The sequence below is a fragment of the Amia ocellicauda genome, chromosome 19 (assembly GCF_036373705.1).
Source record: "Amia ocellicauda isolate fAmiCal2 chromosome 19, fAmiCal2.hap1, whole genome shotgun sequence".
Classification (NCBI taxonomy): Eukaryota; Metazoa; Chordata; class Actinopteri; order Amiiformes; family Amiidae; genus Amia; species Amia ocellicauda.
Genome location: NC_089868.1, coordinates 23339573 through 23352153, shown reverse-complemented (window position 1 = coordinate 23352153; position 12581 = coordinate 23339573). Strand labels below are relative to the sequence as shown.

At 42.6% G+C, this 12581-nt stretch overlaps 1 protein-coding gene across 2 annotated transcripts in view; it reads left to right on the top strand.

Annotated features, from left to right (window-relative positions):
* pde4ba (phosphodiesterase 4B, cAMP-specific a) overlaps window positions 1–6309 on the top strand; it is a 108730-nt gene extending 102421 nt beyond the window's left edge. For both annotated transcript variants that reach the window (XM_066692648.1, XM_066692649.1), the window contains 7 exons: window positions 1312–1589; window positions 1905–2069; window positions 2187–2286; window positions 2395–2549; window positions 2666–2788; window positions 2961–3143; window positions 3256–6309. In XM_066692648.1, coding sequence (XP_066548745.1) covers window positions 1312–1589; window positions 1905–2069; window positions 2187–2286; window positions 2395–2549; window positions 2666–2788; window positions 2961–3143; window positions 3256–3630 — 1379 coding nt within the window. In that variant the 3' untranslated portion in view covers window positions 3631–6309. The remainder of the gene's footprint in view (window positions 1–1311; window positions 1590–1904; window positions 2070–2186; window positions 2287–2394; window positions 2550–2665; window positions 2789–2960; window positions 3144–3255) is intronic.
* The last annotated feature ends 6272 nt before the right edge of the window (window positions 6310–12581 follow it).

Below are 12581 nucleotides of genomic sequence, written 5' to 3'. Positions count from 1 at the left end.
GGAAAATACTGGTAGCCAGACCACAACAGACAGGTTCGCCATGCTGTCATAACCATTTTAAAAACCACCCTCTGAAAATCATTCACTTCTCTGCTGCATACGTCCAATGTATTTTATCATGAATGTACTTATTGATTTATCCCCCTTTACTGAGCCCTGGTAGCCCCTCTCCTCAGATCTGACTCCTGGAAAAGCCCTTCATTTGAATCAATTGAGTCTGAATGGAGGACGAGCCCCGATTAATGTCACACTGACAACAAGCTTATGAATAATTGCTTCCTTCTCCGCTGGCCTGATCCGCACGCTGCAGTGTTTCGGCTCAATTACTTTTCTTTTCTTTTCTTTTTTTATCGCCGTGGTCTTTAATTAAGCTGCGAGCAAAACAAAACAAAACGCAGCCATTACCTGAATTATGGCAGAGATAATGAATTTTGTCTCGGCGGAGGGAGTATAATAGCGCGCCGCCTAAGCGGGGCAGGAGAGACGGACGCCGAGCAGCAAGCGTGTCTGCATCGGCCCGGGGGGATCCGTGCCAGGCGATCATTTCACGATAGCGGGGCTTCACCTCGACACGAGTTGAAACGAGATGTGAATCAGCTTTGTTGTAACAAATAAGAATTAATTGCTAAACACTGCATATGGTTACAATTCTGTCAAACATGCATATTTAGTGGTTTGAACTGCAAATGTATATTATATTATTTGTCTATCTAAAATAAAAATGCTTTTTCCAGCTCACTAGTGAATGAAAACCCCTTTTCTCCTGTCGACGCAATGCAGGTGTCGGGCTTTAGTCCATTTGCTCGGCACCTGGGGCTTTTTCTCGAAGCAAAAAGCCATTGACGTCACTTAAGGAAATGCGAGACGTTAAAAGAGAAGTGAATGCAGATTTTAAACAACAGGCCTTTGTTTGCCGCTGTATAACCGCAACAAAGAGGAGGTTGAAGTGCCCCGTGTAATACGATTTGGAAAGCAGCTTTTCAACAACATTTCCCTCAACTCTCTAAGTCGGTTTAAATTAGATGAACGGACTTTCTAATCCCGTCGGTTGGCCGTGGCGTTAACTGAGGTGCCTATTCAGCCTCCCACCCCAGCCTTTTAATTTCTCTTCCGTGCGGTGAAAGGAAGATAAACTCTTTTAATAAATATTATTTCTAGTGACTTCCAGGATAAACGCGGTTCCATTCTCGTTTGTGATTGTCTGCTTTCGAAACCAATTATTCTCAATTTTCCTTCCGCCACAAAAAACACAGAGAGAGGAGGAAAAAGACGTTCAAAATCACTTATCCCCCTTTTTTGTTCCCCCCGCAGACAAGCAGAACGATGTGGAGATCCCGTCTCCGACGTCGAAGAACCGGGAGAAGAAGAAGAAGCAGCAGCTCATGACTCAGATCAGCGGGGTGAAGAAACTCACTCATAGCTCAAGCCTGACCGACTCCAGCATCTCGCGGTTCGGGGTGAAGACCGACCAGGAGGACCTGCTCTCCAAGGAGCTGGAGGACCTCAATAAGTGGGGACTTAACATTTTCCGGGTGTCCGATTATTCCCACAGCAGACCTCTCACGTGCATCATGTACGCCATCTTCCAGGTCAGTGCTTTTCGGTTGTCCCCGTTGTGTCACTATCACCAAGTTATTTTCCTTTTGTTTTGGATTGAATTTCTAAGAAGTGTGTGTTGTGCCAGTGCAGTACTAGTAAATATTTATGTAGTCAATCAAAGTTAGCTTTTAACAGTCAAACTATAAACAATGTTCCATGACCTTCGCGATATTAAATCTTGTGTTTTGGTATCATGTTGGGAATGGAGTTTTGCACGAGTAAATATTGATGTAATTAAAATGACCTCGGCGATCACTTGTCAGAGCAGTTTGGTACATTTTCTCACGGATCGTTTCATCTTGCAGGAGAGAGACTTGCTCAAGACGTTCAAGATCCCCGTGGACACGTTCGTCACGTACATGATGACCCTAGAAGACCACTACCACTCGGACGTGGCGTATCACAACAGCCTGCACGCTGCCGACGTGGCTCAGTCCACGCATATCCTCCTGTCGACACCCGCATTAGACGTACGTGCTTCAGATTAATCTCCCTGCAGAATAAATCTAATTGTGTTGGTAACTGTACAGCGTTTGACGACGGGTATGCCTGGAAATTAATGAGACGTCTTCCCTTTCCTGTCGCAGGCGGTCTTCACAGACTTGGAAATCCTCGCCGCGATCTTCGCCGCTGCCATTCATGACGTTGACCATCCAGGGGTTTCCAATCAGTTCTTAATTAACACCAGTAAGTGTTGTCCTCTTGGTCTCCTCTATGAGTACAGACTGATGTTGTGCATTTCTTTTTAAGCTGCCGTGTCTTTCTGGTGTATTCATGACTCTGTTGATGTTTCAGATTCAGAGCTGGCCTTGATGTACAACGACGAGTCCGTGTTAGAGAACCACCACCTCGCCGTGGGCTTCAAACTGCTGCAGGAGGAGAACTGCGACATCTTCCAGAACATCAACAAGAAGCAGCGCCAGTCTTTGAGGAAAATGGTCATAGACATGGTGAGCCTACATCTTGCACGCGTCTGTCTCATATGCGTACGGGCGCTCGGTGGAAATGGCCGTGACGGCTGCCGCTGGCGAGATGTTGACCGTATTTGTGTTTCCGTCCCCCTAAGGTGTTGGCGACGGACATGTCCAAGCACATGAGCTTACTGGCAGACCTGAAGACCATGGTGGAGACTAAGAAAGTGACGAGTTCGGGGGTGCTGTTGCTCGACAACTACACGGACAGGATACAGGTACGCCCAAGAGCCATTCTGTGCGTTCGTTCAATAGCCGCGAGTATCAACGTATAATTAACTAGAAGACGGTGTGTGTTGAAGTAGTCGCCGTGTTTTGGGGGTTGTGGACGTTCTGATGTTGTCTCGTCACTGAATGATCTGACGCTGGTCTTTGCTTCGTCGATGCCAGGTCCTCCGCAATATGGTGCACTGCGCCGACCTCAGCAACCCCACCAAGTCCCTGGAGCTGTACCGGCAGTGGACGGACCGCATCATGGATGAGTTCTTCCACCAAGGAGACAAGGAGCGCGAGCGGGGCATGGAGATCAGCCCCATGTGTGACAAGCACACAGCGTCGGTGGAGAAGTCACAGGTGAGTCGGGGCCATCCGGCACACACTGAAACATCTCCAGCTGGGAAACGAAATGCAATCGAAGCTCAGAGCGACTTGGAGATCCTCACCACAGTTTTTGTTTCCTCCGCAGGTCGGGTTCATCGACTACATCGTGCACCCTCTCTGGGAGACATGGGCCGACCTGGTCCACCCAGATGCGCAAGACATCCTGGACACTTTAGAGGACAATAGGAACTGGTACCAGAGCATGATCCCCCAAAGTCCGTCCCCACCCTTCTACGAGCAGGACAAGGACAGCCACGGCGCCAACGAGAAGTTCCAGTTCGAGCTGACACTAGAGGAGGAGGACTCCGAGGGGACGGAGAAAGACGACAGCCAGGGGGAGGACAGCATGAGCGACGGCAAGTCCCCGCTGGGCTACGACGAGTGCCAGGACATGGACGGGCAGATGCAGGCCACGCACATAGAGATAGTTACCCACGACGCGTCGCCAGTGGACACATAAGACGAGCCGCCGGCTTCAACGGGTCATTGTGTTGGCAGATTGTGTGATGGAGAAATCCTGCAATCGTGCTTTTGAAGCCCGGGGCTGACATTGGCGGACGCGGGTTTCCTCGTACTTGCTTTTAGAGTCGAGGGTCGGCGGGCGAGCGTGGAGATGAAGGAGCTCTCAGGAATTTTCTTCAGAAAAACGGACCTGACTTATCAAGCAATGTTTTGTTACAAACAGATACGGTGACGAAGGATCGGGGCCAACTAGGAATGTTTACTGGACCAGCGCCGAGCGGGGGACACTACTGAGAGATTGTTTTGTACTGAACTACTTGTTTTTCCTTTTGTAATGGATTGTCGAGAGGTAGCAAATGAACTACTTATATACAGGTATTTGTAAAGCAGACTCTTTACTCTTCTGTAACATCTGTCTAAGGACTTTGTGTGCCTTTTTAACGATTTTTGTCTTTTTAAAGTTTTATTTATTAAACACGATTTATTAATAGATGTAAAAACGTTTTTCTAAACACAAGAAAAGCTCAAAGGCAGAATCTTTTTTTCTCAGATTACGAGATAATACAAAGTCTTCCTTCTTTCTGACATTGGGCAATATCTGAGCTTGCTTTTTGGACAGACTTCCCGAAAATACATAATTTTTGTTCCCCTCAAAAAGTTTATTTCGACATGCACATGACATTTTTCACTCATTCCAGGTGGATATTAAGTTTTTAACCCAAGCACAGTTTTATTTTTAATTTATAATTCTATTATGACACATACTCGACTCCCACCAATTAAATGTAGCAGCAGCTTGTATTTCACACAGTCCATTGTAAATTAAAGAAAGAGCAGATGTTCATAACATGTAATTAAGATATTGTTTAAGCGTTTGTACACTATTTTAATCACGTTGTTTTATCTGTATATATTTAAGAAAATACATATTTAAACTATTGTTCCGTGCTCCCACAGCAACCCCAGCTCAAATCTTGATAATAGTAGAGGAAGTTTCATATACATTTACTGAAATCACATTGGAAAGAAGTATATATTGGTCTTTAATTCGAAAAACATTTGAGCAATTTTGTATTAGTTGAAATTAGCTCCCCTTTTAAAAATATATACTTTCGCGGTCCTGTACTTTTAAGATGATAAACTTGGCTTGATTTTTCCCAAAAATATAAATAAGCGAAACTATGAAATCACAGAGAATGTATTCCTAAAGCACCTTCCCCCTTTAATTCCACAATTAAATAAATGACTTCCTGCAGAAATAATAAAACTTTTCCATCTTTAGTGGCACCAAACCTTTGCTAGCGATGAATCCAAAATGTTCCTTCCGTCCAGAGACTTTAACCCATTGCATTATCAAGATTTGATTATGACACCAGTATTTTACACAAACAATACCAAAAATTATTGTATTACTGCATGTTATGATGCTAGTCAAAAAGTGGGAGATAGTTAGGGGGCGGTTTTACCAAACAAGCTGAAGCTTTGGGCAAATTTGGAAACTACACACAAGTACTGTATGTGATTCCCAAACATTTTTCACCATTTAGTTTTTTGTATTGATTAAAGGTCGGCTTTGCCCTTGTGATTCCTCACAGGTACTTAAACTGCAATATCTTCTACTATTAATCCTCTCATAAGCTGTGGCAGGTCTAGTTCTTGACCTTGCATTCATACTCGGGCATATTTTTGTTTTTCCTGCTTCAGTTACATGTATGTGTCTGAGCTTTGGAGGAGAATAACTTTTTAGTTGTCCCATCCCTTGTTCCACATTGCACCTGAGCTTGTGGTGATCCTTTTGCTGTTTATAACAGTGTATTTATTAAGTTTGTGTAAATAAAAATGTCAATTGTAAATTAATTTTAATTTATATGCACTGGCATTGCCTCAAAACGGTGGTGTTGATGTGTAGAAGACTCTGGGTTAGAGTCCGTTTTTAAAATGTAATTTAAGTTTATTTTATTTTGGTGTTTTTGTTTTGTTTATTTTTTTAATTATCGCACAACATTGAGTGCCCTGAACAGTAGCTAAAAGAGACATACGGAAACCCATGGGTGACACGAAGGACTTATGGATCTGTCTTGAAAACAAATAACTGACTATCTCTGAAAGAAGTTTCGTGTGTATTCTGACTTCGTATAAACCTTTGTTACACGCGTAGTACCTTAACCTTAATTATACAACATTTTGAATGCAGATTGCTGATAAAGTTACAGACAAACAGGGTCAAGAAGAAAAATAAGCAAACAAACAAACTCTGTCTCCATTTAAAAACACTTTATGTTAATTAGATTTCGGGAGATATTGATGGCATGTTACAATTTCTCTGAACACCAATGTGAATTGATATGAATTACAAAATGTTATCTTCTGTAATTATTGTGCTAATGTGAACTATTTTCTGACCAAACTTGTTAGCAGTTTTGAAATTCAAATTGTCCGTATAACATTGTAATCTATGTTCAAACTTTTGGTCCAAATTGTGTCCAAATGGTTAGCCAGAATAGCACTCTCTGCATGACCAATGGGTTTGTATGTCAGTTGAACACTGCGTTGTTCCAGGTGGATATTTTAATGTTTTTCAGACGTTTCACACAATGTATGGTATAGTATTGTATATTGTGTTCAACAGAATCTTAAATACTTTTCTATGAAGTGATTAAAAGAAAGCATGAATATACTGCTGCTGTCTGGACTTTTCTTGCTAGCCCACTAGAGTCATTAAACAACCATTTTGTCCCCCAAAATGACACGATAACAATCTTCAAAGCCTAGATGGTGGTTTAGGAGAAACTGCAAAGGGGTTGGAACAAAATTATAGTCTGGCAGGTTGCCCCAGATACCTTTGATTATTCTTCTCTTAGATGGTGGACAGCATGTGTTGCTGCTGAAGACTTGAAGGACATGATGATGTTCTGCTTATTAAATGATAAAGTATTGCTTTATCTGAGCTGCCAGGCTCCCCCAGGCACCGAAGTCAAAGACGGCGCCAGATGAAAAGCTTCACACCTGCCAGCGGAGCCGGGGGCGATCGTAGGAGGCGCAGCAGAGACGCGCACCGGGATCGGAAGTGGTCTTGACAGAAAAGTTCTCAAAAATAAACCGCTTGCCAAATCCATTCTCATTCTCTGCGGTGACGACGACGATCAGTAATCCAGCGAGTTTCAGAACCCATCTCCAAAGATGACAAAGACGGGCATCGTTTTCAGAAACAATCGATAATGAGGCGGGCGGCCATGAGTGTAAATGTGTTGATGAGAACATGCGAGAAGGTCTTGGGCCGGCAGTACCCAGAAATAGCTTCCCTCCGAACGTTGCTGTGATTCAGCCTGCCTCGCAGACTCCATGACACGACTCCTGTGAGTGGAGATCAGGAAGGTTCCTAGTTTTCTGTGATAAGAGAATTTTCTGAGATTAAAATATAACATTACATTAAGTATTCCTAACCAAAATATACCCAAACACAATAGACTTTATTCAAACGTTAACCATTTTAATCAAAGTCTCAGTCCATAAGAAAACTATCAGCCTAAATAAAAATCCAACAGGCTTCATCATTTTAATATTTCAGTAAAACAACAAACCACACTCACTATTGTCATTTGAGAGGAAAAAGTACCATGTTTTAAGCACAAACAGAAATGGAAGTAAAAATGGCATTAATAGTTTATCCTCATTTTATTCACCATCATCAACAACATTTTGGTTGCTATTAAAGTAGCTGCAATCTTTTTAGACACTGGCGTTGAGCACAGAAAAAATACAAGTTTATCAGTTAAAGTACATTTAGGCTCTGATCACAAGAGAAGGATGTTGCGTACAATTCTGAATTCACAAATCAACAAAATAAACCAAAATTCTCCGCAAAACGGATTTGCGTTTTTGCGGAAAACGTATTTCTGGGAATCTTGGAAATCAGGCTTCTGAAACTGGTCTAACAGTAAGACGCTTAAAACTGAAATCACAGTTAAAATGTGATGCAGTTAAGTGTTCATTTATTTTACAACAGATGGCCACTGCATTAAAATATATTCAATGGTAGTCGTGGAGGGCTATGGGGTCTTTCGGTTTTCCTTGTACCTGACCTCTTCACTCTAATTGAATTAATCATTGTTTAAATTTGACCAATTTCACAGCCCTTTTGAGAGACCTGCTGGATTAGACCATGCCGAACCAGAATGGTGCCCTCCTCTCTCGGATGACCAGAAACTGTTTATTTTTATTTTGTTATAAGATGTGTGGATGCAACGTAATGCAAGACCCTTCCTCTCCCGGCACAATTCAGAGAAGCGGGATGCGGACTGTGAATTCTGACAAGGGACATTTGTTTCCACCACGGTTGGGGGGTTTCTGGGAAAGTTTGTTTACAAAACTCCACAGGATCAGTCTGTTAGGGTGTGAATATGTTTTCCTGAAGTGCATTTACATATCGAGATTTGTTTAAGATTGACTAAAAATAGCGATGCCGGTTGCAGAATCAAATAGTGGCTCTACAAGATACATTCCCAGGAAAAGTTGCACGATAAGCAGCACCTTGAGGCACAGTGGTAACCTTGCAAACTTTAATAAAAGAGTCTTGTGATCTCCAGACTGGTCTGTTTTTGTTTCTTTCTCATTTTGAGGAGAAGTCTGCAGAGGGCGTTCCTCTGGCTTCTACATTAGTAAAGTGTTATAATAAATGTCTGCCGATGAAACATCCTCGTTGAAAACAAATAAGTTGTGTAGCTAGATTACTGACTTGCTTAAAATTGTAATGACAGTGTCAGTTGTAATCTAATGTCTCCTTTACATTTTGTGTTTGTTTTGTTTGTCTGCAGGGGGTGGGTCCTAGTATTGATGATATCCCTGTATTTGAAAAGTGTTGCTTTTAAATAAATGTCATGTGCATTTCCTTCACTGTTTTAAGAGCTTACAGCTAACCAAGATGATTACTGTGAGTTCATAAAATAAAATAAAAAAATACATGTGGGTGGGAAGACATTATTGAGTGATTCTGTTCCAGCCCACAACTGTTAGGACTAAGCATTTCTATTTTAAAGCTCGAAGGTAGGATGATTATCAGCCAAATCGAGAACATCCTTATATATTTTTTCAAACTTAGAAGCAGCTTGCAGGAAGTGTTTCTCAGAACTAGCATGTGATTTGATGCAAAACTGTTAGGAAGAGCACTTATCTTTTGTTTTGCTCGTACCAGAGTTAACCCAACTGGAACAAAAAGCTTTAACGTTTTGGTAATTAAAATTTAAATGTTTTGCTACCCTGAAAATAAACATTTGTGTGTGTGTGTGTGTGTGTGTGTGTGTGTGTGTGTGGGAAAATCCAAACCAATCCCGGCACTTTAAGTAAAGGCCCAACAAAAAATCTGACCTTTCACCTCAAGTGGGTCAGCTGTTCCCTCCAGACGGTTTATTCGAACCTGGAATCCAGTCCATTCTAGGTATGAATCTGTGTTTGTAAACTTTCAAGGGCGTGTTCTGTACAGTTTCATACGTGTGCAGAAGCATGTGTACGATTCTTGAGACCTACAGCATCGACGCTGTAAAACAGAGGGTAATACACATTTTGTTTGCATTCGTTGCTTTTTTCCATTATGTTTGAATTGACCGATGTCTGCTTTCCCCACGGCTTTCTTTTGTCTTGCGTTTGGCCAAGTGGAACCACTCTCTCTCGCTTTGATAAATTATTCAGATTAGTACATTTGTGTTGCTGTTTTTTATAAGTTTGTTATGTTGTGGCCAAACAGAAACTGTAGCTAAGGCAAAGAAAAGGCTTATTTGAAACACCAAATGCCTACAGTCAAGTGTAAGATAAGAAATTACTAAGAAAACTAAAAGATGCCCAGATACCCTCTTGTGGGCATGGGAAAGGAGTCTGTTTTGCTTCTTGTTTACATTATGCTTGTAAGCACAACGCAATGTAGGCACTCAAAGTTATCTTCAAGTCTCAAACAGGATGCCATCTCCTCCAGTAGATGTTCTGCATGACACGGAAAACACTGAATGCTACCTGCTGTCCCCGATGCTTTAACCGTACTTCTATACATCTTTTGCGGTCCTTTTTTGAGAGCAGGTTCACTTTAGGTGCTTTAACCAAGTGCGATGTAGGAGGCCAGTGATATCCTTACAAGCGGAACCCGCTGATCTCGTCCCTGAACTGAAACCATTCCTGACATTTAGACTCGGGCGCGTGCATAACTGCAGCAACACGCGCTTTCTTGCCAGCCTCCTCTGAGCACTGCCAGTAGGAGAGCTGTCTCTAAAATGAAAAGATTTGAGGACTCCGGAGAACGCGGTGGCATCCCTGCACTGGCACCGACGTCCAGCTCCATTGCGGTGGACGGGGACGCCTCCATTTTGTCCGCCACTGCATCAGTTCAAATTTGCTTATTGATTTGATGTTTTCAATAAGAAATGTACATCACCATACAATAAACTCTTGTTGTATATATAAAGGGACTGGGGCGTATGGTGCATTAGCCATTGTCATTCTCTACAGGATCCTCGCTGCGTTTCCACCTGAATATGCGCTCGGGCCAGTGCCAAACAGACGTTGGCATGACAACCGCGTGCAGGCCCTAAATCTCATCTGTATGCATCTCTGAGGAATGCACAAACATCTATTTTTGCTTTGGATACAAAAAGACAAACAGATCGCACGTACAGAGGAGCTGAGAATTGTTCAATATTTCGACTGGTGGTGAGGGGATTTATTAGGAGCACAACTTGGGGGGGGGGGTAGGGGGCAGAAGAAAGTTCACAGTTCGTCATGAGTAGAAAGGGGAAAAACAGTTTTAAAACAGAAGGACACGGGTGTAAATGGAATTAGACACTAAAATAGTCTTTGGATAGTAACCCCACACAACATCTGTAGATTATTTTTATAACCACTTTGCATTTTGATTCTCCAGACCTGTATTGTACTGCAAAACAGAAACGGACCCATTTCGTTCGCTGCCAGTGTCTCCGATATGGAAAAGGGTCCCCCTAGATTTATGTGTATTGAAATCTGCCACTGCAACCCCAGGAGCCAGCAGGTTTCACGTGCTCCTTCATGACCGCAAACCCGTGACACGCCAGTCCGGCCATGTGAATATTGATTTGCTGTCCGGAAAGGCCACGCAAAACCTCAGTGCAGACTTTCACCCCGAATAGTGCGCTAATATGGATTTAATAATCAATAGATAGAGGAGGAGACACTTGAGGTGCAGAAGAGTGAGTGTAAGATGTTGTTTTGATGTCATTTTAAAGGGTATTACTTGTTACTTTAATGTCCTGCCAAAATCTACCTAGTTACAATAGTTACAATACATCAAAACCACAAAATATAGTTATCTTATTTTGTATCCAGTAGCATTAGTTGAAAGAGGATGGAGAAGCCATACGCTGTCACAGAAGGAGATTCGTTCTGTAGACAACGTGCCTCGTGACTCACGCTTGGCCCTCAGCGAGACCTCCGCGGCTCTTGACCTGACTGGGATGTTGATGTTGCAACAGCTTGTTCAAAGGGAAGCTACGTCTAGATAATGATGAACACCGAAAAAATGGCCAGGGAGAGAATCTAGTGCCTGCTGTGGAAGTGTTTTACTCCCCCGAGGACATGAAGGGTTTTCCTGAGAAATTAGGAAATCTGAAACAGTTGACAGTGCAGTCAGGCCATTTAGAAGAAACGGTGACTGAAATCAAAACCTACGTGCACAAACACCTGCCCATTTATTGGCCAACTATGAATGAACCCTGAGTTCTGATGAGAGATGGTATAGGACTCTTGATTTTTTTATATATTATTTACTAGGGGAGATTTTCCTGAGTCAGATGTTTACAGAAACCAGGGGGAAACTGTGACAAGAGACTGGTATAATTGTGATGCAGAAATAATATCTTCCTGTACAAGTCCTGCTGAGGGCCAGGTTACCATTGTGTGTGTGTGTTTGTGTGTTTGTGTGTGTGGGGGCTTGTTTTCAACTACAGGGCTTGCAGACAGGCACTTGATTCCCTATAATAAAGAGGAACCCACATCTTCCTAGTAATCTGCTGTTGTAGTAAACAGATTTTGTGGTTTATCTCATGGGTAAATAAGGGTGTCTTGTTGTGCATTGCCAGGGTCAAATTCTACAAAGCTGCCGCCCTCGCTTTTGTGTTATGATGCGACCTGAGTTACATAATCTGAGTCTGACCGAAGCTGTATCTATAAAAGGTTCATATGAGCGTTATGGAGATACTGAGACCTTTTTCTTCAGTTTGTTTTGTTTCTGATTCCTGGGAGTTTAATCTGGGAGTCACATCGTGGCCCCACCCTGACCGGGCCTGGCTCCCGTCCACGGCACGTCGCCACAACGAGTCAAAGAAGCCCTAATTCTGGCAAGCGGCCCTTTGTCTGAGGAAACCGAGCAGCTGGTTAAAGTTTATTGCGCAGCAGTGAGAGTGGCCACATTTAAGAAGTTGCTGCATCTGCAAGAAGTCGTTAAAAAGCTTCATAATCTAGCAAAGACAGCAATATCTGTGTCTACCTGTCTATAAATAACAGGATGACATATATACTAAATATACTGTACAGGATTTGAAGAATCGAAGAAACATTAATTACGCTCTGTAAGTTTGAGTAAAACCACGTCCTGTTGATAGCAGGGATTTATCAGACAGGTCACACAAGCCACTGTTTTCATTGGTCAGTGGAGAAATATAGCCAAGTTTCTTTTTATTATTAATTATCTACAGACACTAATAGCTTTGTCTCTCTGCTGCATCATGTTGACCCCAATACATATGCTTTAGTAACAAAGTAATGAACTACATTTAAAAACCCCTTTTGATCTCATTAGAGGAAATCACAGTGTGAATGTGGGTTGGCAGGCAGGCAGGGAGGGGAGCGGGGGAGCAGATAATAAAATCACAACACTTCCCAGATGCATGGAGGTCTGGGAAAGCTTTTGGAAGCAAATCCAAGGAAATCTGT